At 42.9% G+C, this 25,478-nt stretch overlaps 2 protein-coding genes across 2 annotated transcripts; one reads left to right on the top strand and one right to left on the bottom strand.

The window, feature by feature from the left end:
- Positions 1 to 4,934: 4,934 nt before the first annotated feature.
- LOC116901947 (C-1-tetrahydrofolate synthase, cytoplasmic-like) lies at positions 4,935 to 8,060 on the bottom strand. The gene is given in 4 exon segments (XM_032904179.1): positions 4,935 to 7,041; positions 7,043 to 7,286; positions 7,288 to 7,354; positions 7,357 to 8,060. Coding segments are annotated over 4 exon segments (2,787 nt in total). The 5' UTR covers positions 7,964 to 8,060; the 3' UTR covers positions 4,935 to 5,172.
- A 1,888-nt stretch (positions 8,061 to 9,948) lies between these two features.
- On the top strand, positions 9,949 to 25,216 carry Zc3h8 (zinc finger CCCH-type containing 8). The gene is made up of 9 exons (XM_032904185.1): positions 9,949 to 10,127; positions 12,915 to 13,008; positions 16,489 to 16,723; positions 18,469 to 18,602; positions 20,279 to 20,401; positions 20,730 to 20,841; positions 21,646 to 21,755; positions 22,811 to 22,852; positions 24,678 to 25,216. The coding sequence occupies exons 1-8, from the start codon at positions 10,051 to 10,053 to the stop codon at positions 22,841 to 22,843; spliced, it is 918 nt and encodes a 305-aa protein (XP_032760076.1). The 5' UTR covers positions 9,949 to 10,050; the 3' UTR covers positions 22,844 to 22,852; positions 24,678 to 25,216.
- Positions 25,217 to 25,478: the final 262 nt, after the last annotated feature.

The following is a 25,478-nucleotide window of genomic DNA, read 5'->3' as shown; positions in this document are numbered from 1 at the left end:
AGAGTTATATCGGGCGGGGCAGGCAAGCCCGCTAGGCCTGCTATGTCCACTAGGTCCTCTGTGCCCTTTGGACTTCCGGACAATCACACTGTCCCCCTCCACCCCACCATCGTTACTGTGGGACAAAGAAAGGAACTCAGGACTGGCGGTTATCTTTGTAAAAGAAACCAAAAAAACCTTCCTTTGTTGCCGAAAGAACTTGGAATCATCCTTAAGTCCTTAAACATGTGGCTGTTATCAGTCTCCGTAGTATAAGGAAGACTGCTTGGCATGCAAATTTTTTTGATAATACTAAATTCACCCAATCATTTCTTGAGAATTTAAAATAGCTATTGAGGTCATTAAAGTATGATCGTGTCTATTTGCATCTTAGATGTGGAATGCGTTCGCGTATTTCATAAGATCAAGACTGCATTTCTGTGTTGGGGATTTAGCTCAGTGGTAGAGTGCTTGCCTAGCAGGCGCAAGGCCCTGGGTTCGGTCCCCAGCTCCCCCCAAAAAAAAAGACTGCATTTCTTCGTATGTCCGTGGCCTTCAGAAATAATCTTGAAATGCTGAGTAATGTATACTTAGTTCTGAAGGAAAGTTAATTGCTTTTTTATTAAAATGATGAGCTTAAGTGTCCAATCTTCCTAAATACACTATGTCTTTTGTCTTTGAATGTTCTGATGTGTAAATAACATGCATTCAAAGAACAATTGTGATTAGATAAATGTGAAAAGAGAAAAATCAGCTTTTAGTTGAATGCAGCTCTTGACAAGACTTGAACCCAGTTTTTCAGGTGGTGGCCCATTATTTATAGGAAATTTTCAAAAGGCACATCTATTTTATCTAGAAAAGCAGTTTAGTTTCTGGAACTAAAATGTCAAGCCTTTTCATTTAATTAACCATTTGACTGAGAACGGTGAATAGCTGAAGTTATCAAAGGCTTTTGGGGTGTAACAGCTGCTCTTCACAACCTCATTTTCCGCTTAGGTATTAAAGTAGGGACTTAGGATTTGTATCTGAGTTTTTTTAAATAAAAAAAAAAAATCTTTGAACTGGTTCACATTTGAGTGTTTGATGTCTTTAAATTTGTCTGAAAGTTAAATGCACACCAAAATAAATTCTAGGCATTAGCTTAGTCTTTGAAAAACAACTTTTAAAGTGCTGCCTTGAGACAAAATTAAGATACTGACACACTTGAACGGTCCCATTGTTGGCTATTTAGGCCAACTGAAGAAACAAGGAAAGGATTCCCGGTGGTGTACTCTACCTGTAAACTTTGTATACTTGTAAACCCTCAAGGTGGGAAAGCAGCAGGTCTCATCTGATAGCTCAAAGCAGCCAGACCGAGGCCCCCAGATGTCCCTAACAGGTTATCTTTTAAGGGCTACTACAGTCATTCCCAGCCAGAGATAAGAGAGTGGCCAGGCACTGCCCTACAAGGAAAAAAAAAGTCCCACCATTTCCTGAAGAGGAAATCTCACTAATCCCTGAGCTCGTCACAGAAATCAGTTCCTGAGCATGAGAACCCACAAATCCCTGAACAGAAAAATTCATCAGTCCCTGAACTCCCCTCAAACTTGGAATCCCAATCACCGTCAGACTGGAAAACTGGAAAGCTCCGCCCTCTAAGAAATCTGAAATCTGTTTCCAAAAAAGTTACAGCTTCTCCCTCTTATTCATATACTCATTAATTATTCATGGAGTTGGACTGAATCCAAGGCCTTTCCCACACACATGGTCATTTGTCTGCTGGTCTACCTGGCTGATGTGGTACAATGCCCAGGCTAGCACCGATGTACTTCATTCCAGATCCTCCTCAGAGACTCCAGGTTCTAGACCAGGTTTGTATTTATATTCCTGATAAAGGCTGCAAGGCTTTCCTGCATGGCACCTACACCTTAGGTTGGCTATGTTGACAGACTGATACAGGTTTAGGTTGATTCTCAGGGTTTCCACGTTGTCCTTCCTCTCCCCAACTTTACACCTAACCTCCTTTTCTAAGTTCATTTTTTTTTTCCAGAGCTGAGACCTGAACCCAGGGCCTTGTGCTTGCCAGGCAAGCGCTCTACCACTGAGCTAAATCCCCAACCCATCTAAGTTCATTTTTTGCAGAGTGCTTGTCCAGCATGCATGAGGCATGAAGCCACAAGCATGTTTAATTCCCTAGTGCTGGGGACCGTGGGGAGTTCATATTTTGTTATTTTGTTTTGTCTACTCTAACAGAAAACATATAGGAATCCTGGAAGACATGACTCAGCTTGCCAAAATGACATGTTGCAAACCACCAACCATATACTTCCATGTATATATACCTACATTCAATCAAAAGCATGCTAACATTTCCCCAAATAGAATAAAAGTCCTATCCCTTCCCCTTCCTTTATTATAGTTTACACAATGAGATATTAATGGCTATGAGAGCATCTGCTAGACATCAAGGGAATGGGGAGAAAAATAGGAAAGAGATGGGGTAATGGGGAGAAAGTTCCTATTCAGTGACAGAGGTATACCTGGTGAAGATGTGAGGCAGTTTCATTGCCAAGTAAACATCATGGAAGTGTTAAGGTTTTGGGCCAGTCAAAGCAACCCTCAGTGCAACCCATGAGATATATGAAGCTGCTGCCAGTATAGCTTGACACGCTGGTTTAGGCTTATATACATATATACTGATTCAGAGTACAGCACGTCCGTAAAGCAGCGACACAGTCTTCTCACTGTGAAGTGCCATGTTGCATGCATAACTGCCCACACTGTGCTTTGGTACGATTAGCAGTGTGGTCACTTATTTTTCATGTCAGCATCATCACACAGGAGTAATGTTTCTATTCTGGTGCTACGACAGCTACAATGTCACAAAGATGATAGGGTTTTCATCTTTCCATAAGCCTATGGGACCAGTCAATTCCGAAGTCTGTTGCTGATTAAAGTGCCATTACACAATACACAATTACACCAACACAAATACACGTGTTCCCAGTCTAACCGTGTGCTTACGGTTCGAGTTTTTTCTCTGCCCTTTGTCCCATTGTTCTAAGTTGATCTTGACGCTTTGGCTGGTGGGTGGACAAGTATTGCTGCTTGTGGTAGTGGTCGTTTCTGTTTAGTCATAGAACACAAGATTGTTTAGCCCCTACCTTGCCTAAGAAATTGTCCTTTCTAGACACCTTTTTACTTGACCTCATTGTGTGGCTGGTATAACTCAATAATGGGTCTCCGTCACCCACCAGTCTTTCCTTTTTAATCTGTATTTATGAAAGCCTGTCATAGCCTCTAATAGAAGCCTTCCTGCTTTGGAAATTGATTACTCTAGATCTAATGCCTTTGGACTAGGAATGGTTCTCCTCCAGCCCCTCTCCCTCCAGATTTGTTAAGAGAAATTTTGGCTTGCCATAGCTGATACGTTGTATTTGATTAATGTATAAAGTTGTAAGTTGATATGTTTCGTTCATATGCTTCACTGATTCTGGCAAAGTTTTAGGCTTTTTGAAAAGATATTTATCGGGGTTGGGGATTTAGCTCAGTGGTAGAGCCCTTGCCTAGGAAGCACAAGGCCCTGAGTTCGGTCTCCAGCTCCGAAAAAAAGAACCAAAAAAAAAGAAAAGAAAAGAAAAGATATTTATTTTTTTGCCCTTCCTCAATCTTTCTCTTCTCAGCCTGTGATTTTCTTTTAGATTTATTTACTTTGTGTATGTGAGTACACTGTTGCTCTCTTCAGACACACCAGAAGACAGAATTGAATCCCATTACAGATGGTTGTAAGCCATTCTGTGGTAGCTGGGAATTGAACTCAGGACCTCTGGAATCGCTGTCTGTGCTCTTAACCTCTGAGCCATCCCTCCAGCCCCTTAGTATATGATTTTTGATGTCAGGAGGAGGTGTTCCTGCCCTCTAGTGGTAGAAGCAGCTTAATGTCTGTTAATTGTAATTTACAACTGTCCTCCACAGCAAATAGTCTAATCCCAATGACTATTGTGTTGAGATCGAAAGACTGCTCTAAAATCTGCAGCCGTGAGAAGGAAAGTCAATGGTTTTCTGGGACATCACAAGGGCCCATGAAAAGCGTCAACTCCTGTTTATACCCCAGACTCCCACCACGGTGAAAAATACAGCAGGCTTTGTTGGCAATTGGGGGACCTTCACAACAGTGGAACTGGCAAACGCTGGGGCAAAGTCTTCAAGAGGCTGTCATACCCTCTCATCATGCCAGACACTTCCTTTTCTCTCATTTTGTAAAATGTCATAAAACTTGACATTTTGAACTACACAAGCCAGCCGCAAGCCAGACGATTGTGTGCCAGTCACCATTACTGGTTTCCAGACTTTTCCACCACCCAAACAGAAACTGTAACCACTCTTCAGCATCTGCTATGCCCATCTTACTATCTCTATAAGTTAGAATACTATAGACATCTGTTGAGTCTGCATACCTCATTTATTGTTCTGGCTTATTTGAGTATGTGTGTGATGGTTGGAGACAGGGTTTCATGTAGCTCAGGCTGGCCTCAAACTTCCTATGTAGCCCAGGCTGACCTTCCTCTCTCTCTCTCTCAGACTTATTTTATGTGTACAGATGTTTTGCTTGAATGTGTATCTGTGCACCACATGCACACCCAGGGCCTTCAGAAGTCAGAAAGGGCATCAGATTCCATGGAACCCAGAGTACAGAAGCTTGAGCTGCCATGGGGAGTGGGAATCCAACCTAAGTCCTCTGAAGAGCAGCCAGTGCTTGCAGTCACTGGGCTAAATCTATCTATCTATCTATCTATCTATCTATCTATCTATCTATCTCTCTCTATATATATATCTTTTATAATCTTTGAGAATACTAATTTCTTATGCATTTGCAAGCCAACTTTTACACCCTGCTCAATCTGATTTCCTTGTGTCTGCATATCTTTTATTATGAGCATTTATTTTTTATCATTTACTCTTAGTTTTTATTTTTATTTTTTTTAGCAAAATTATTTCATTTATTCTGTGGACTTTTACTATGTAAATAGGCATGATTTATGTTAATTTATACATGATCTGAATTAAGTCTATGAAAGGCTTTAGGGAAACTTCCACTATTTCTGAAGCTCTTCAGGGCAGGCAAAGACTTTCAAGACTTCTCTGCACACTTCCTCAGTGGGCCTGAACAGACACTGGCCAGACAGAGTAGCCTCTTGGAGATGGAAGATCTGTTTAAAACAATCCATTCACTTGTTCAGTTTCAGGGTCCAAATCGATATCATAAAAACAGGGTCGAGTAGGGAGTCCAGGCATTGTGCTCATCGTTCCTACTAAAGGGTACAGGAAACCAGCCCCAACGCTGGCCCTGATGTCCTGGATGGGCAGAAAGAAGCCAGTAGGCACCCCTTTTTGCTCTGGGTTGTGAGATAAAGACAAGTGTGTTTTGGCCATGGCGATGGGTAGATTCCCAAAGCCCTGCTTTGTGTAGATTTCTGCTTTGTTTTGTGCTTCAGGGAGCAATTCGATGTCATCGGCCCCGTAGATCTTCTGTGCAATAATCCTGATTTTATCTTCAACTGAGAGCTTGAGGTCATAGATGAGCTGGAAGCTGCTGGGGGCCTGTGAAGCTCTCTGGACAGCCTGAGCCAGGGCTAAGGCTCCCTGGCCCCCTTTTGCCCAGTGGGTGCACTTGACAGCATCGAAAGCCCCATGCTCTCTGGAGTGGCGGCCGATGAGGTCCAGCTCAGTATCTGTATCTGTCTTGAATGCATTCATGGCCACGACAACAGGCACTCCAAACATTTTAGCATTTTCTATCTGTTTCCTCAAGTTACTGAAGCCCTTTTCCACCAGGTCCAGGTCCTCTTCTGTGTAAGCCTTGGGAAGAGGCAGTCCAGCGGTGACCGTGGGGCCACCCCCGTGCATCTTAAGAGCCCTGACAGTGGCAACAAGAACCACCACGTGAGGCTGGAGACCAGAATACCGGCACTTGATGTTGAAGAACTTTTCCATTCCTATGTCCGCTCCGAATCCTGCTTCTGTCACTACAAAGCCCTCAGGGCCAACCAGCTTGAGTGCAATCCGGTCTGCAATGATGGAGGAATTCCCACGTGCAATGTTGGCGAAAGGCCCAGCGTGGACAAATACCGGCGTGCCCTCTGAGGTCTGCATGAGATTGGGCTTGGTCGCATCCTTCATGAGCACCGTCAGCGCCCCGCTCACGCCCAGGTCTTCACAGCTGATAGGCTCCCCTTTCTTACTTGACGCTACCATCATTTTGCCCAGTCTTGCTCTCATGTCTTCCAGAGAACTCGTGAGGGCCAGGACTGCCATGATTTCACTGGCCACAGAGATATCAAACTGGGCCGTGCGTGTGTGGCCTTTCTCGGTTGGAGCCTGTCCAATGGTGATCTTCCTCAGAAATCTATCGTTAGTATCCAGCACTCTCTGCCATGTTATGGTTTCTGGATCAATATCTAGTCTTGCAAATCTGTTTATCTCATCATCTGTCAGCGCAGCAGGGTCAGTCTTCTCGATGCCTAGCCTCCGTAACCTGCGGATTTGGATGTCAGAGAACTTTCTTACTCCATTTACTGAGGGTACCAGACGATTAAAGAGAGCCTTGTCTGTCTGGGTCAGCTCATGAAATATCCGAGCGTCAATAGCAGCAGCCACGAGGTTATTAGCGGCAGTGATGGCGTGGATGTCACCAGTGAGGTGGAGATTAAACTCTTCCATAGGAATGACCTGGGAATAGCCACCTCCTGCAGTGCCACCTTTTATCCCAAAGGTGGGGCCCTGAGAAGGCTGTCGCACACATGCAAAAACATTCTGATGCAGGTGGGGGCCAAGGGCTTGCACCAGCCTGATGGTGGTTGTGCTCTTCCCTTCTCCCAGGGGTGTTGGAGTAATTCCAGTCACCACAACATATTTCCTGTCTGGCTGATGCTTCAGGCCATCTAGTGCTGACAGTAAGACCTTGGCCTTTGTTTCTCCATACAATTCCACCTCCTCAGTGAGTAGCCCAATTTCTCGGGCCAGGTTACCGATGAGCTTGGGTTTGCAAGATCGTGATATAGCAATGTCACTTGGGACAGTTTGACGTCTTGAGGTTCAGTTTGTTATACTGAATTGTCCACTTCCCTGGCTTAAATTTCTTCAGGAAGCATTGTGCGCTCTCTACTGTGCTCTGCATCAGCATTGCCACGGTCATGGGCCTCACGCCACCGGGCACAGGTGTGATAAAGCTCGCCTTCTCCTTGGCCTCGTCATATGCTACGTCACCCACAATTTTCCTTCCATTTGGTTTTGTATCATCTGGAACACAATTGATCCCACAGTCTATGACCAGGCTTAATCCACTCCCCTTTCACCATCTCAGGCTGTCCAGTTGCAACCACCAGAATGTCTCCTTGTCCAGATCGGCAGTCTTGGAGTGGCAGGTGGTCACCGTGGCATTGTTCCACAGAAGCAGGTCGTGCATGGGTGCACCAACTATTTTACTTCGCCCGACCACCACGGCGTGCCTTCCTGCAATCTGCACTCCTGTCTCTTTGATGAGTTCCAAGCATCCTTTGGGTGTGCACGGAATGAAGCAGTCGTTTACATCACCTCTGGCAAGCTTCCGGGCATTGATGCTCGTCAACCCGTCCACATCCTTCTCAGGGGCAATGGCATTGATGACTACCTCTGTGTTAATGGAATTCTCTGAGTCTAAAGGCAGCTGCACCATGAATCCGTGCACAGTGGCATCCTCATTCAGGGAGATGACGTATTTTAACACCTCCGACTGTGTGGAAGTTCTTGGTAATTTAATGTGAGTGGCTTTGATCCCAATCTCTTCAGCAGCCTTCAGCTTCACATTTATATTAAGATTGGAATCATCTCTGTCGCCAACCTGCAGGATTGCCAGGCCAGGGGTGAAGCCAGGTACCTGCTCCTGCATCTGAGTAACCTGGGTCTTCAGTCGATTCCTGATTTGCGCGGAGACCACTTTTCCGTTCAGGATTCCCGCTGGTGCCATGGCCTTTGCTAGTCTGCTACCCACGAAGAACACCAGCAAAATTCAGGTTCCAGTCCCTCCGCGCGCGTACCGGACAGCACAACCCACGTGCTCAGGGATCTCCGGGGGAAACTCAGTCAGTGCGCCTGCGTCGCGCTCCCAGCAGCGAAGGTGCGCAGGCGACCGGAATGACGTCGTGACCCGCTGACAGCGGAGGCAGGAGAGTCTGAGGGAGCTGGTGGGCCCAGGCAGCAAGAAGACTGTCACCAAAGACTGGTTGGCGGCTGTGACTCTATTTTTATTTTTTTGAGACAGGGTCTCTACATAGCCCTGGCTGTCCTGAAACTCACTAAGTGTAAGCTCCTTCAGACACATGTAGCCAGGGCCCTCCCCTGAGGACCTCCAACCACCAGGTTCCACCCACAGAACACCTTAACTGCTCTAACAAAGGGACCCAGTGCCCCCCACAACCCCCCCTATAGACTAAAATGCCCAAGCTCTGGACTAGAAGTCCCACCACTCTTTACCCTGGTAATCTCCACTCTGGAAGGAAAGCTCTTGCTCCCCCCACCCCCACCCCACTAGAAATTATACAAACCCAGTCTTCTGCTCAGGTCTCTGCTACTTCTCACCCAAGCAGAGGCAGCCCATCTTCCTGGGGTTTCTCTCTCTCAATAAATCTTGTCTAAGGTTTGTTGTGCAGTGTGACGTTATAGTGTTCCTTGACTCTGGACTGACAGGATATCTTTCCCCCAGAGATGTAACACACTAAGACCAAGGTATTTTGTTTTTAAAATCACATTTGTTTTATTTATGGCAAGTATGTGGTAGTCAGATGACAACTCTTTGAGAGTTGGTGCTCTCTATCCTGTGGGTTTAAGGGATCACATTCAGGCCATCAGGTAGGCTTGGCAGTGAGCATCTTCACCACCAAGCCATCTCTCCAGCCCAAATTCTAGCCTCCCCCCACTTTTGTCTGAAAAGGTCTGTGTGGAAATAATTGTATGATCTAGTATTTTCCTCCAAAGAAGGTATAGTATTAGTTTTTACTTCTTAATTTTCTCTCATGTTATTATTCAAGTGCAAAAAAAAAAAAATGACTGTCCATCCATATAACGGGGTGGTGGTGTAGAATTGCCTCCTGGAAGAGGTCTGACCGCAAATAATTTTCTTCATTTGTCTTTGGGGTGAACCATGATTCACGTTAGGAAACAAATAATCCCTTCAGTTACAGCAGAGTCAGGCTTTCTGTCCTGGCCCAGAACATAGTTTTACGTTTTTCTTCTGTTTATTTCCATGAAATAATCTCCTGTTTTCCAAACGTCATCTATTTTCCGGTCTTTACAATTCTCCTTAGGACACCTCTGGAAATCATCCTCAAGACTGAGAGCTCACCCCTTTCAAGCCTTCCCAAACAGCTTGTGTCCTAATAGTCTTAATACATAGTCTCAATACATAGCACTTTCTAGTGAAATTGCCTGCTTTAAATATATTTATGTGTTTACTTTTGTAGAGACCATTTTGGTTTGTTTTTGTGCAATTAACTTTGCTTATCTGTCAAAATCTTAAAGGGGATGGAAGAGAAATATGGCTCAAAAGTTAAAAGAAAACGTACAGGTCTTGAGTTCGGTTCCCAACACTCAGATCAGGTGAGTCACCACAATAACTGGTCTTCGCGGGCATTCTCTCTCTCTCTCTCTCTCTCTCTCTCTCTCTCTCTCTCTCTCTCTCTCTCTCTCTCTCTCTCTCTCTCCTCTCTCTCCCTCTCTCTCTCACACACACACACACAAAACACAGCTTTAAAAAAAAAGAATTATTTTTTATTTTTTAAGGGTATTCGATTGCTGCGCTAAGGTACGCAAACGGGCATGGCAAGTACAGAGAGTTGCGCGTGCGCAGCGCAGGCACTGAAAGAGCCCCAGTGAGAACTGAGCACGCGTGGTAGGGCAGGCCAGGTTTTGCGCAGAGTTGCGCCCAAGCAGTTGAAGCGCGTGCGCATACGCGGGGCGGAGCGTGCGGCCCTTGGCTCACTCTAGGTTCCTTAGCCCCGGCTCCGGTGGTTGTTCAGTACCTGCTCGGCGCGGAGAGGGACGGTCCCTGTCTGAGTTATGGATTTTGAAAATCTTTTTTCAAAGCCCCCCAATCCGGCCCTCGGCAAAAAACCGGCCGCCGACCCTGAGGAAAGGTGATCCACACGTCCGGTCCTTTGCAGGGCCACCGCCTGGCCTCCGCCCCCTTGCTCCTAGGACTCCGCGAGCCAAGGCTGGCGCGTGGTCCAAGACCGGAGCGGAGAGGTCGGGAGGGGAAGTGGGGTGGAAGTCGGAGTAGGGACTGCGGGTGAGGGCAGTGGCGGGGCGGCGGGAGGAGGCCCCGGCCTCTGTGAATCTGCCCCCCAGGGGCCGGCTGCTCCCGTTGCACGTGCTTAACGTGTTTGCTGTCACTCACCTCTGAGGCGGCTTTGCGTGCACCTCTGGTTCTTGAGAGTTGATACATAAACAGTGCCCTGCCAGTGATCCTGAACCAGAAATCCCAGAATAAAGCAGCAAGCACCATTTCGGCTTAGTATTTCAATTAAATTGGAAAAGCATGTTGTTATCATGTTTAGTACAGAGTGCAGGATTTCTGTGTAGATACCCATTCACTTTTAAGTTTTTTGAGTTGATAGTGCCCTCAAATCCCATCTCTCCTAAATCCTTGTCTTGTATGTTCTCTCATCCCTCAGTGGAACACTTGACAAATACTTGACGAGGTTTTTTTTTTCCCACCCTCATTAAGATACATTTCCAGTGTTGGGCTGGGCCTGTTAATCTCCGCATTTGAAAGGCTGAGGCAGGCAGATCTCGGGAGTCTGGGACCAGCTTGGTCTACATAGCAAGCTCCAAGCTCAGCCTCAAACACTTCAGTGGGAACTATTACCCTAGCTGGGCTACCACCAAGAGCGTTACTGTGTATTTAGTGTGAAACTTTTAGTCTTCACATCAACCTTAAGAAAGTGATGTTCTCGTTTTACAGATGGGAAAATTGAGGCCTAGTCACCTTTCCAGACTGTGCAGTGAGTGGCAGACCTAGGATTCAGATGCTCAGGTTACTTCATTACCTTTGAATTCATCACCCATCTTCCAAAGCAGAATTACTCATGGAAATTAAGTCCTATTGATTCTGAAGAAATGGACACTTAAGTACTTGCAGATGATAACAAGAGAAATGAATTGAAATTTTGAAAACTTGAGTAAGGAGTTAGGAAGTATTGTGGAATAATAAGAATAGTGTTGTAAAGGAGATAGTTAAAGAAAAGTCATATCTGAAAGGTGGTTTTGATGGTGGGTATCCAGGTAAATCAGTAGAATGGGAAGTTAGCTGGTTGTTCAGGGCAGGGAGGTTAGGATATTGGGATTAGCTGTATACAGATGATATTAGAAGCCAGAAGATTGAAAGGCATCACTGAGAATGAACGTATAGAAAAGAGGAAGGCGAGGGCTGGCTTTGTTGAGAGCTACAGAGATGAAGAGCCAACCAAGGCGATTAAGAAATAGCAACAGGGCATGGTGGCACACTTTAATCCCAGAACTGGGGCGGCAGAAGCTGGTGGATCTCTGAGTTCGAGGCCAGCCTGGTCTATGTTGTGTAAAGACCCTGTCTTTAAAAAAAAAAAAAAAAAGTATCAGCAACAGGAAAAAAAGAAACAGGAGAGAGTTCAGTGTTGCTGCAGCTGGCTTACTGGCTTCTGGGTAGGCCATGGAATAGGACTGAGGGTCATGGTTCCTAATGGAAGCAGAGGGGACAGTAGAATGACAGCCTGTGGTTTAAGGCACAGTTCTCCTTACGGATACTTTGTATCCTTTCATCTATCCCTTCATTTTGAGCTCTGCTAGAACAGTGGTTTTCAACCTTCCTAATGCTGGGAACCTTTAATACAGTTCCTCATGTTGTGGTGACACTCCAATCATAACATTTTTGTTGCTATGTCATGGCTGTAATTTTGCTGCTGTTATGAATTATAAGGTAAATTTTTGATATGCAACCCCTATGAAAGGGTTGTTCAACCCCCGCCTCCTCCTCCAAAGGGGTGTAGACCCACAGGTTGAGAACCAGTGTGCTAGAATATGCTCAGGAATTCCCTCACACAGTATCTACCCACAGTCAACTTCTCATGCCTGAGTTCTTCATCTTCATGTTTGGGTGTTTGTCTCCTAACCTCTGAAGGCATCCTGCATTGCACCTGACATACCCTTCTCTTTTACACTCCTCTTCCATATCTTTTCTGTTTAGAAAGCCCCAAATCTAACTTAAGTGTTCCTTATATGTGTACCTGTATTACTTTTCTCCCAAGAAGATAGGAGGCTGTCAGAAGGCAGGGAGACAGCTTGTCCTTTTCCTTGTTGTACCTCATGACATGAGGCCACAGCCTGACGTGAATATTTGGTATGTATTGAGTGACTAGACTGAAGAATGACTGGTGATTTAACGTACAAACTACTTAAGCATTAAGATTTTATAATACAAAGTTTCAGTTTTACAATATATTCACATACATATCAACATTTTTTGGTTAACATCATCATCATTGTTATTTTGAGACAGAGTCTCACTGTGTAGACCTGGCTGGCTTAGAACTTGCTATGTTATACTATGCTATACTGGCCTGGAAGCCACAGAGATCCACCGGCCTCTGCCTCCTGAGTGTTGGAATTACGGGACTGCACCATAATACCTGGCCTACGTTGCTGTTTTTATTAATGTTGTTATAGAGTATTTAAGAGTAGACTTCAAATTTCAGATTTAAGACAGACCTAAGTGATGAATTTTTTTTTTTTTTTTTTTTTTTTTTTGGAGCTGGGGACCAACCTAGGGCCTTGTGCTTGCAAGGCAAGCGCCTACCACTGAGCTAAATCCCCAGCCCCCCCTTTTTTAAAGCGATGAATTTTAATGCTGTGCAATAAACCCTTTTGTGTCATTTGCTCATTTGCTGCAGAATTGATGAAACAGATGGTACTGAAGTTGAAGAGGCACAGACAGAGAACGTCAAATGGAAAGTAAAACGGGACTGTGAACCAATTTCCAAGAAGGTAAGATTTGGCTGGCGTGTTGAACCGATGGCTCTGGGTGGCTGTGCGAGCATGAGGGATCTGATTGTCTCATCATGTTCAGCATTCAGGGCCCAGTTACTTAGTCAGGGAAACTCAGTCATCTTTCAGTAACTTTCTTGCTTTTCCCTTGAACTCCCCTCACCATCATCAGATGGAGAATGCCAGGATTGTAACAAGATGGCTTTCCCCATTCCTGAAAAGGACTATAAACGCTTATCAGAAAGCTTCTTTCCTGTCAACTTAGATGTAAAATTTATGGTCTGACTGACTAACTCAACCAGCTTTAGTATTACTGATTGAAAACCCAGATTACTGCGTTGGGGCTGCTGTACCAGGACACAACATGGCAGTAAGAACAACACAGTTATGTTAGCTTGTAGTTCTTGGGCTGGAATTGAGTCTGAGAGCAAGGTGTTGGTAGGGTTGTTCTTTCTGGGATGTGTGAGGAAAGATCTGTTCCAGACCACTCTGTGACCCTGGGAAACATCATGACCTCGTGTGCCGTGGCCTGATTTCCAAATAGGCCATACTCTGAAACACTGAGTATTAAGACATATGCATAAGAACTCAGAGTCAGGGAGAGACTCAAGTTCAGTCCATCACAGAGTCACTATCTGCTCCTCTTTTTAAAATGTTTGGGGGAGGCTGTAAATGTTAACAATTTCATAAGAATATGTTCATATTGGCAGTAAAGCTAGTTAGGTACAAATTGGCCTTATAAAAAGATCCAGGAGAGATGATACACCTTGATCTCCTGGGGGTGTGAGCTACCACATAATACTGTCTGTGCATGCGTAGCTGCCATGGAAAAGGACTGAGGCTCACATGCAGAAACTGCACTTTATTACCCCACAGGGTTAGTCGTTCAGGCCTCACTCCTTTATTTCTAGAGTTCATAATCTCTGTACTATCCCCAGCATATTGTATCTTAAAGTACTTTCCAAGAAGGTGATATGAAAAGATGGATACCCAGGTTATCCCCAGGCAGAGTTGCTTGAACCAAGGCTCTTTGGTCACTAATACAAATATATGTAGGGTTAGGATTAACTTAGGGCACTCAGGTCAGCACGTCAGGGCAAGACAAAGTATTGTCTCCTTCCTCTGTGTTAGCCCCTGACATGAGCAGTTCTAATTCATATACTGATCGTTTCCTGTTGACAGTCTTGCTGCTTCTGTGGTCATCCCTAAGGATACAGTTTACAGTTCTTATCTCTAGTGTGTGCTCCTTCATCTCTGTTGCAGCACCAGTAGTCATCATTTGAACACAGGACATCCTACTGTAGGTAGGCACTGGACTTGCTTTCATTAGCAGTACATGCACTCTGCATCACCTGGAGAGAAGCTGCTGGATCCTCACATGAGCAGTGTTGCCCTTGTGTCAGGAAGGGGTCGTACCAGTTTTCATTCACACCATGGATGACAGAGGCACTGTTGCTCTGCCTGAGGAGGATTGCGACATCCTGGTGTTGTCCCGTTTGCAGCTGTGTTTTCAGAATCTTGCTGACTGTTACTTAACCTGTTCACATCTTTCCATCTGCCTTACCTTCGTTGAGGCTATCTATGGGGTTTTTGTTGTGGGTGGTGGTTTGTTTGTTACTTTATAGTTCTTTAGGAGTAGATTTTGGTCACCATTCTTGTATACTATGTGTTGCAGACACTTGCTTTCTTGAGCTTTCATTCCATCTGGGATATTTTTTATAAATGTCATGATTTTAAAGTAGTTGGTTTTGAGAATATGTTCTCAGCTATTTCGTCCCTTGTGTATTGATGAACCTATTCTCTTACATTACCTTCTAAAGCTTTATTTTACCTAACCACATTGGAATTTATAATCTCCATGGTGTGTAGGCAACCCATCTCTCCATTTATTTTGTTATTATCATGCCTAGTTGTTCCAGGATCATTAATTTATCAGTAAGGGACTGTCTTGTGTCTTGTCCCTGTGGTGTTACATTGTCGCTCTTGTTAATATCAAGTGTTTCTGTTCAGTCTTCTCAACTTTCTGTCTTGTCCTCGGAATTATCTTTTCTTTCCCCAGCACTTACAGAGTTAATTACTACAGTTTTATAATGATTTGTTATTATATAAGAAAGTCCTGGCATCTTCGTTTATTTCTTCTTTAAGTATCTTGGTTATCAACCAATCTTCCTTCCTTCCTTCCTTCCTTCCTTCCTTCCTTCCTTCCTTCCTTCCTTCCTTCCTTCCTTCCTTCCTTTCTTTCTTTCTTTCTTTCTTTCTTTCTTTCTTTCTGGTTTTTAAAGACAGGTTTCTCTGTGTAGCCCTGAATATTCTGGAACTCCCTCTGTAGACCAGACTGGCCTCAAATTCAGGAACCTACTTGTCTCTGCCATGCGCGCACACACACACACCACCACCACTACCACCACCCCACCCCACCTCACCCACACATAAAATAAGGTGAATAATGCCTGAAGAACAACACCAAAGTTGTCCTCTGGGGCTTTCATGAATACACAGATACACAGACACATACTTCCACATACATGAGCTCCTGCCAACAAACATACATAAAATGCTTAGAAAGATTGAAGACAAAGACTATATAATATTCTAAAGATTCTAATTCCTCTCTAAATAATCTATAAATTTTATATATTCCCAATGAAAAGCCTTCCAGAACTTTATGTGGTACCTGATAAATTAATTTTAATTATATAGATGGGCCTATATATAAGAATAGCCAAGACAAGCTAGGTGGTGTGGTGCTACACATCTTCAACACAGCACTTGAGACACATGTAGAGGCCAGAGGTTGATGCTGGTTGTCTTCCTTGATTGTTCTCTACTTCGAAACAGGTCTCTCTCGCTCTCGCTCTCGCTCTCGCTCTCGCTCTCGCTCTCTGAACCTCCAGTTCACTGATGCATTTGATGCACTGTCCAGTGAACTCCAAGGATCTGTCTGTCTCTATTCATGTAGTTCTGTCTCCTAGGGACAGCTATGAGGCTACCACACACAGTTTTTACGTGGATGCTAGGGGTCTGAACTGGTGTTCCCAAGCCTGCACAGGAGACACTTGACTGACCGAGCCATCTTCCTTGACTTCCTTGTGGTTGGTTGGTTTGTTTTTGTGTATGTGTTTTAAATTTTATACTATTTTTTTAGTTGTGTGCATGTGTGTGTGCACTTGAGTGCTGTTGCCTTTCAAGGCTAGAAGCATCAGATTCTTCTGGAGCTGGACTTACAGGTGTGAGCTGTTGGACGTGGTAATGGGAACCAAACTTGAGTCCTCTGGAAGAGTAGTACTATGTGCTCCTAACCACTAAGTCATTTCTCCAGCCCATTTAAATTTTGCAAAAACTTAAGGCGTTTAAAAAGGAGTGTAGAGAATGTTATATGAAACCCACGTATCCATCATACAGATGCAATAATGGACAATTAATGACCATTATTTCTTATATATCTTAAGTTTTGAAATTTCAATTTTCATCCTTACGTAGTTTAAGCACCTTGGGAACGCTGGAACACCACCAAAGAGTTTGCCACGTAAAAAATCAAGAAGTAAGGACTACGACCCCTACAGTGATGGTGAGACGTGCAGTCAGGAATCAGAAGATAATTTTGACAAAGAGCTTCAACAGTACATACAAGCCAAAGAAATGGCCAGCGTGGCTCCACCCTCGCTGCTTCCTGAGGAGTCTGTGAAGAAAGCAGGGACAGGAGATACCCAGCAGAGTAAGCTAAACTGTCTGTCCCTCAGTGCTCATCTGCAGGTGTCATGGTTGTCTGCTCTTCATCTTATGACGAGAAGGTGACTTTCGTTGTCAGATACGAGCTTGCTTGATGTGCGACATAACCCAACACTTGGTTGCTGATAAATGCTTGTTTTGTAGAGGACACTAGGCAGCTGCTAGTGAGTTATCAGAGCTGCGTCTCTGTCAGAAGCCTGAGTTCCCAGCTTTTGCATGTATGAGAGACAGGCTGTGCTGTTTGTATGACTCTTACTTAAAGAACCGACTGACTGGATGATTGTGAATGTCTGGGTTCATATATTTTTAAGTGCTGGGGATTGATCACCCAGGCCTCATATATATTAAGGAAATTTGCTACCACAGAACCATATTCCTAGCATACAAATATAATTAAATTTTTTTTTTATTTTTATTTTTTTAAATTGAAATGTATTATTTTAAATTGCTAAAATGGGATTTGGCCATAGATATAAAAGGACATGACATTCGTTTCTTTTCTCTTTCTTTCTATATGAAGGCATATGACATTCATTTCTCTTGAAATTGGGTTTTTCTGTGTAGCCCTGCCTGCCCTGGAGCTTGCTTTGTACTTTGTACTTTGAACTCGAGATCCTCTGCCTGCCTAGTTCTAGGATTAAAGGTGTGTGCTACATGCACCCAGTGTAAATGAAATTCTTAATGCTTTTCATTTACTGTGTTTTCCTCCAAGAGTTTCTTCTATTTAAAGCACATCTTTAGGTAAATTTAGTGTATATGGAATGGAATGTTTTTTTGTTCTTTTTTTTGACAGAGGTTATGATATGTTGAGATGGGATCTCACCTAGCCCAGGTAGTCTAAATCTTGCTGTTTACCTCCTCACCCTCCAACCTCAGAGCCTCAGTGCTGGGCTTACTGTTGTCCTAGTTTGCTGTGCATTGCTATGATAAACACCATGACAGCAACTTGAGGAGGAAAGAGATGGTATCCTGTTATATACTTCTGAGTAATAAAGCCCATCACTGAAAGAAGCCACGGCAAGAAGTGAAGCAGAGACCGTGGAGGAACGCTGCTGACTGGCTCGATCCCCATGGCTTTCTCAGCCTGTTTTCTTAAACCATCCAGGTCCACCTGTCCAGGGTGGCATCACCCATAGTGAGTGGGGCCTCCATATCAGTCATTAACCGAGACATGCCCTATAAACTTGTCTGCAGGCCGTCTAATGGAGTTATCTTACCACCTGAGGTGCCTCTTTCCATATCATTATGGTTTTGTCAAGTTGTCAAAAAACTAGCCAGCACGCAAGTATATACCACCATCCTCAGCCTTCTGACATATTTTCAAGGGAAAAAAACCCCTATAATATATGAGGTCCTAAATCTCTGTAGTTTTTTTTTTTTTTTTTCTCTTGTAAAACTGTGGTGATTCTAATTACATCAGTCAGTTACTGATATCTTCAAAATATTCTGGCCTGTGGCTTGCAAGATTGATTTAATTAGTTATTTTGCTTTTGTCTCTCATCAACACTTCTTTTCAAAAACAATGTATTTGAAATTGGGATGTTAGAATTCTCTTTTTTTTTTTTTTCCCCATAATGGCAAAGCTCCTCGAAAGTCAGGGCACTATTGTTACACCAGTTTTCCTTCTCTGAGCTTCAGAGTGTCCCTGAATTATTATAAGGCATGTTTCTGAAGGTTAAACTGATATCATACCTTTATGCTATTTTTAAAAATGAACTTGCTTGTTTTTAGCTGCCAAACAAAAAAATAAAAAATCTAAAGCTGGTCTCAAGAAAGTTAAACAGAAGAAAATGAAGCGAAAGTGGCTTGGCACTGGAAACAAAGGGTCAAATGCCTTGCTGAAGAATGGTGGCTCCCAAGGAAAGGTACAAGAATTGTCTTGTAGGAGGATGCCTTCAGGGTGTTTATCTTTCACTTCAGCTTCAGGAAGTGCTCATTGATGTGGGGAGGCAGGAACATCCCACATAGCAGGGTTCTGTGGGGATCTCTGGTCTTCCTTCCACCACTGCTTCCTTCCCTCTTAGCACTGGCTGCCGGCACCCATTTCAGCCTCTGTTATTTCCCTGTTGGCCCAAAATACTAGTGCACCAGCCCTTTGGTGTCTGAACGTTAGGCCATCACTATCTATAGAAAACTGGGAGGCAGAGGGAAACCCCCTTGGAGATGTTGAAGGGCCACACAGTCCTGCAGTTTATATACTGCAGTCCTTTGAGTTGCATTCCTTCTGGAAACTAGAACAGCTACTTCTGCACTTTGGCCTTACCAGGTCCCACAGTCCTGCTCCTGTACTTTGATTTTGCTTTGTATCTGTCCTTCCTTAATATGCATCTGTACTTCAGCATAGGACAGAAAGTGACTAGTTCTCTAGACTGATTTCCTGAAGGCTATTAAACTGAATGGCAAGCTTTTTCTTCAGCGTAGACACGGGGTCAATAGTTTGGGGAGGTTAAAATATCAGACATACCAAGCGTTAGCTGAGCATGGTTGTGAGGGCCTGGTAGTCCCAACTGCTTAGGAATGGAGGTAGGAGTTCAAGACTGTCCTGGGTAACAGTGAGAGCCCATATCAAAAGGGGTGGGAATACCAAATGCTAAAGATTGGAATAGACTTATCCAAAAGTAGTCCCTTTCCCCATATCTTACACATAGGGAATCTGAACATAGAGATCAGATGGCTGGCTGGCCCACACCAGCCATCAAGTTCTAACCCTGTCGTAGACTCTCATGGCAGAATCATTTAAAACCAAAGCTTTGAACTGAGATACGTATGTGATTTTTATGGTCTTAATAAATTAATAATGATATTCTTGCAAAGCAGGTGATTAGGGGCACACTAGCTCCTTAATTGCACATACCATGTTGTTAAAACCATATTTACTACTTACACTTGCAGAAGTTCTAAGCTCTGTCACAAGTTAACACATTATAAATAGTTTTTATTTCTAAAGTACTAAAATAGATTTTAAGATTCTTCTTTTTTTAAATATTAAACTGTAAAAATGTATCATTGCAGCTAGAGATGCTCCACTGCTTCTTGTTAAATTTGATTCCCAGCTTTGTTTCCATAAATATGAAGCTCTTTCTATTTTAGATTTTTTTATCACAAGTAATATATTTTCATTTTTTAAATATATTTTCTTTTTTTTTTTTTTTTAGTTTTCTTGTATTCATTTTTACAAAATGAGGGCAAAGTACACTCAGGTACTCAAGTTTTACCAGTGCTAGTATCCAGTGGTTGAATGCTGTTGAAACTGATGAGCGCTCATTTTATAAACCCACATACCAAAGGTCAACTCTCCAGGGCCCTCTTAGAAGAGACACTTTTTTGAGCCAGGGTCTTGCTGTATAGCCCAGGCTAGCCTTGAACTTGAACTGCCCTTCAGCCTTGAATGCTGGGACGATGCATTGGTCACCAAGCACAGCTGTCAGAGAGATATTTTAATGTAGTAAAAGTGGTTTAAAACAGTTTTATAAAACAAATATTTCATTTTCTTTTTCTCTTATTTGTTTTTTTTTTTTTTTTTTTTTTTTTTTTATTATAGGCTGATGGCCCTGAAGAGAAGCAGCCACGTGTGAGGATGAGCCAAGGCTTTATCAACCAGCACACGGTGGAACGCAAAGGCAAGCAAGTCTGCAAGTACTTCCTGGAAAGGAAGTGCATTAAGGTATGAGAGTGTGCTTGTTAGCACAGCCACACCACAGTGTGCTCGCGGCAGGACTGCTCTGGAACTGCTGTCTCCGTGTGATAGTCTTAGAGCATACCTGAAGGTTTAAAGTCTCTTCACTCTTGGAAAAGGGTTAGTTGAAAAGTAGTGAAGTGCTTTATGTTTTTATAGGTAATTTATTAAAGATGCTTTACATTAAAAATGTCTTAAGAGTTTTTAGAAGTTCAGCATACTAAATCACGTGCTTACTTGCTCATTTGAAGTTTAGTAAGAGTTAGGCTGCAAAGGTCTAATTGTGAGACATAACTTGTACTTCTCTTTGACCCAGGGAGACCAGTGTAAGTTTGATCATGATGCAGAGATAGAGAAGAAAAAGGAGATGTGTAAGTATTATGTTCAAGGATATTGTACCAAAGGTGAAAACTGCCTGTATTTACATAATATCCTTTATCACAAGGTTCTCTGCCCTCTTCATATAACACGGAGGATGTAGACTTCTCAATAAGCTACAGTTGCTGCTGTGACAAAGGTGTCTGGGTAAGCCCAGCTTGTATCAGAGTGATTATATCGTGTACGCTTTTGAATGGATCTTTCAGAAAAATCTCTTAAAGTATAGGTCTGTTCTGCTCTTGATGTGGAGGGTTTAAGAGACCTAGTCAGACCAGGAGAATGTAATTTCTGCCGTAATAGTGTCTAATTGAGTCTGTATTCATATAGAAAAGTAGAGATATTTTAGGTTTCCATAACCTGAAGGTAGCCTTAGTTCTAATGGCCAAACTTGTTATGAAATCATGAAATATAAGCATTTATGGTACTAACACCATTGGTTACACAGAGGTTGTTTCTCTTTAGTCATACACCCTAGGAGTCTCAGCTTTAACTTGGCATTTCCTAGATAATGATGTGTGAACTGGTTCAACTTTAACAAACCATACACAAAGACCCAGACTTGTAATGCCTGTGCCTGCAGCTGTTGTTGACTTTACCTCACCCCTTCTCAAGGAACATTCTACAATAACCACATCTCTTTCATCTGTGAGGGAAACTTACCTGGGGCCCATCATGAGACTATATGTGACAGAGACAAGATTGTCTTTCTGAAATGAGACATTTTATTGTCTCATATTTTAAATAGAAAATTCATTGATTCTACTGGTAGGAAAGATTTAGAGGAAATAGTTATTAAATTAATAATGAATCATTCCAATTGGATAAAATTATTACTTTCCTTAACACTGTGCTACATGAATACCCTTGCAAGTTTTATCACACAGGAACAAAATGTTATCAGGGCGATCACTGTAATTTTTCTCATGCCCCGCTGACTGCTGAAACACAAGAACTATTGGCTAAAGTAAGTACGGTGGTAATCTTGTTTTTCTTTTTAAAAAGAGTATATTTGGATGGAGGGTGGCATTTTTTCTTTAAGAAGATAGCCTTGAGGGGCTGGGGACTTAGCTCAGTGGTAGAGCGCTTACCTAGGAAGCTCAAGGCCCTGGGTTCGGTCCCCAGCTCCGAAAAAAAAAAAAAGAACCAAAAAAAAAAAAAAAAAAAAAAAAGAAGAGAGCCTTGTGGGCTAGAGTATGATAATTTAAGTTTACTTAGCTTTGGAAGTTACTTTAGTCGTCTATTGTCACTGAAAGATTAATATTCACTGATAGTGTGAACTAGAATGGTCTTAAACCCTCAATATAATCAGCAATTAAGATTTTATTTACTTATTATGTGTGTGTATGCAGGCTGTGTCAATCAGAAGAGATTTGGGGGAGTTGCTTTTCTCCTCATGTGGGTCCCTACGATCAAACTCAAGATTGCTGGGCCCGGTAGCAACTACTTTTACTCACTGGGCCATCTCTTCACTCTAGCTAGCAACTTTAATACCTTTTTAAATCAAGACAGAGGAAATAGAGACTACACGAGAACAGAAGGGAAGTCAAGGGTCGTGACGGGCAGACATTTTGGTTATGTGGAAGGCTGGTTAGATATCCTGTCTTAAGAACTTCTTAGTCTATGAGAAAGGTCATTGTGAAGGTACAGTTGTTGACATTCTGTTTCTGTAGATTAGTTGAGAGTAGTCTCTCCAAAATTAGATTTAAGTAAATGCGAAAATTAAAAAATCCTCCTAAAGCCACCCGTGGCCAAAGCTCCTTGAGCATAGACAAATAGAAAGTCAGAGGTGCGTCCGGCATGGGCTTCGTCTCTCCAGAGGGAAGGTCCATGGAACCACAAGTCACAGCAAATACTTATGCATGAGAAATCTGGTTCTTATTTCTTTTTATAATACCAAATACTGTTAGGTTGGCTGTTATTAGAGTCATTTGAGAAGTATAAGATAGGACAGTGTACCCAGAGGTGTTAGTGAATAAAAACTCACACAGGTTTTATACTGTTTGTTTTTTTCTGTATTAGGTTTTGGATACTGACAAGAAGTCCTGTAAATAGACTAAAAAGGTAAAAGTAATGCTACTAATTTTCTTTATTCTTTGAATCATCTCTTGAAATTGGGATAAAAGCCTTAATAGAGGTTTTTCTGTCTTCAAATTGAAGTAATTTTTCCTTTCTTTCCTCAATAAAAATATGTGCATGCGGGTTGGAGATTTAGCTCAGTGGTAGAGCGCTTGCCTAGCAAGCAAAAGGCCCTGGGTTCAGTCCCCAGCTCCGAAAAAAAAAAAAAGAAAAAAAAAAAATGTGCATGTGTTGCTTCTCTGTCTGGGTTTGCCTGCCATGTGATTTCTGTTTTGTTCTGATTTTGGTTTGTTTTTTATGGGGGAGGGGTGCCTGCCGTGTGTGTGTGTGTGTGTGTGTGTGTGTGTGTGAATTCTCTTTCTGTTGTTCTGTCTGTTGGTCTGTTTGATTTTTGAGATAGGATCTCTCTTTGTAGTGTTGGCTACATGGAACTCGCTGGTGTTGAACTCAGAGATTCGCCTGTTTCTGCCTCCTGAGTGCTAGGATTAAAGATATGCAGTATGGCATCTGCCCTTATGTAACACTTTCTTCTATGACTGTCATAATTAGGTGTCAGCAATGGAGATTTAGATTAGTTTCACTTTTTCGAATGTACATTGTTACTGTAATTCGTTATAAATGTTACTTGATATAATTTGGCAGCAGTTACTCAGGGTCTGAACCAAGGAGTAGAAGTGCTTTGTAACACTTTACATTCCTGTAAGCTATAGAATTTCTGTTTCAACCTCATTAACACTTTGTACTTGATTTTTCTCCTCACATAGTGGATGTAAAAATGGCTTATTTGAAGGAAATATGGCATCTTCAGCCTACAGGCCCTCCAGTTTCCTTATTAGTGTAATACCGTGTGCTGTCTTCTGCCAAGGTTTTACTCTCCTGGTTATCCTGTTGCATTGCTTTGCATATCCCTCATTCTCCTTTGTGAGGAATGGGACGACTGTCAGGTCTTTCCTATCTTATAGGCTATCTTTCTTTTGAGGCAGGGTCTCACTGTGCATTGTTCTTTTCCAGTGTTGGTTTGAGTACTCAGGATCTCTTAGATTCTATGTATGAGGTTTTAGGACCCCGCCCCCCCCCAGAGTAATGTCATAGTGATTTCATTGCACATGTGGGTTACTTTGGGTAGTAGTGACAGCTTACCAATGTTGTCTTCATATCTGTGAGCTTTGTGTCTATAATGAAGTATGTCTGTACCACAGTCAGGCTGATGCCCACAGAGGGCAGAGGAGGATGTTGGATTCTCTGGAACTGGAGCTACGTGGGGTTGTGAGCTGTGGTGTTGGTGGTAGGAAAGCAAGCCTGGGTCCTCAGTCAAGAACAAGGATTGTTCATCGCTGAGCCAACTCACCAGCCTCCATATCTGTGAACTTTTCGATGTAATCATAAAGGAGTTGTTATCGTTCCAGTCAACTCTATTGTTGTTAATATAGTCTTTTTATTTTATTTTACTTTTTTTTGGTTGGGACAGGGACTTCCTATGTAGTCCTAGCTGTCCTGGCACTTGCTGTGTAGACTAGACTGGCCTAGAACTCACATAGATCCCCCTGCTTTTGTTCCCAAGTGCTGGATTAAAGGCTTACTATAGTTTTGGGTTTTTTTGTTCTTTATGCCATTTTATCTTTTCTGTGTTTTCTGGATTTGTGTTTAGTTCTAGCTTTGGTTTTTGAATTTCAATTCAAGGTGTTTTCCCCAAAAAGAATATTTAACTCATTTTGGATTTTATTTTCTTCTGCTGCATGGATGTTTCTGAGAGGTGGAGTTGATTAAGTTGGTAATTTTCATAAGCTGATGTGTTTATTTTCTTCTGCAGCATGTAGAGGACGAATCTATTCCTGTTCAGGACTTTTGAAGCCTGGTGATTTGGAATAGTTCCTAAGGTTCCTCAGCTAATGCGCCTTCCTGTGTCGTGGTGATGGTGTGCAGCTCCCGTTCGACACGTACAGTGGTGGATCTAGTGCTCACAGAAGGATGGTTCTGCACTGGACAGGAGGGACGCATGTGCATGCTGGCTGGAGATGGATGCTGCGGTGCGCTAGGCTGCAGAAGTCTCCTCAGTTGAGAGTTACGATTGAGCAAGCACAAAATAGGCAAAGGGAGGATAAGTGAGGATGGGAGAAATAATGGGAAGGATGATGACAGGACTGCTAGGGGACGACATAGGGGTCATAAATAAGCCACACCTCTACATGTCATTAAATACTTTGCACAATGTTTTTAACAATAATTCAGAGTTCCACTATATGGTTTAGCATAGAATGTGGTTCTGTGATCTTTTTAAAAAACAATTTCCTGTTGGATATTTGTTTCTAATTAAAGTGAGATAATATCTCTTGCTTTGGTGTTTTCATACTTGATGCTCTTAATCTTTGTGTTCCTAAAATATAAGCGCATTTACCCTGGGCTGGTGAGAGAGGTGTTCGGTGGTTAAAAGTGAGTGTTGTGCAAGTTTGACAACAGTTTGATCCCCGGATGCCATGGTAGAAAGAGGGAACTGGCTTCAAAAAGCTGTCCTCTCACCTCCACATGTATATCATTGCACATGTGTACCTGGACTCACATGTATCGTGTGTCTGTGTGTGCGCAACACATACACAAGTCATATTTTTTTAAA

This window comes from Rattus rattus, chromosome 5 (assembly GCF_011064425.1).
Source record: "Rattus rattus isolate New Zealand chromosome 5, Rrattus_CSIRO_v1, whole genome shotgun sequence".
Taxonomy (NCBI): domain Eukaryota; kingdom Metazoa; phylum Chordata; class Mammalia; order Rodentia; family Muridae; genus Rattus; species Rattus rattus.
This window is presented reverse-complemented; position numbering and strand designations above follow the sequence as displayed.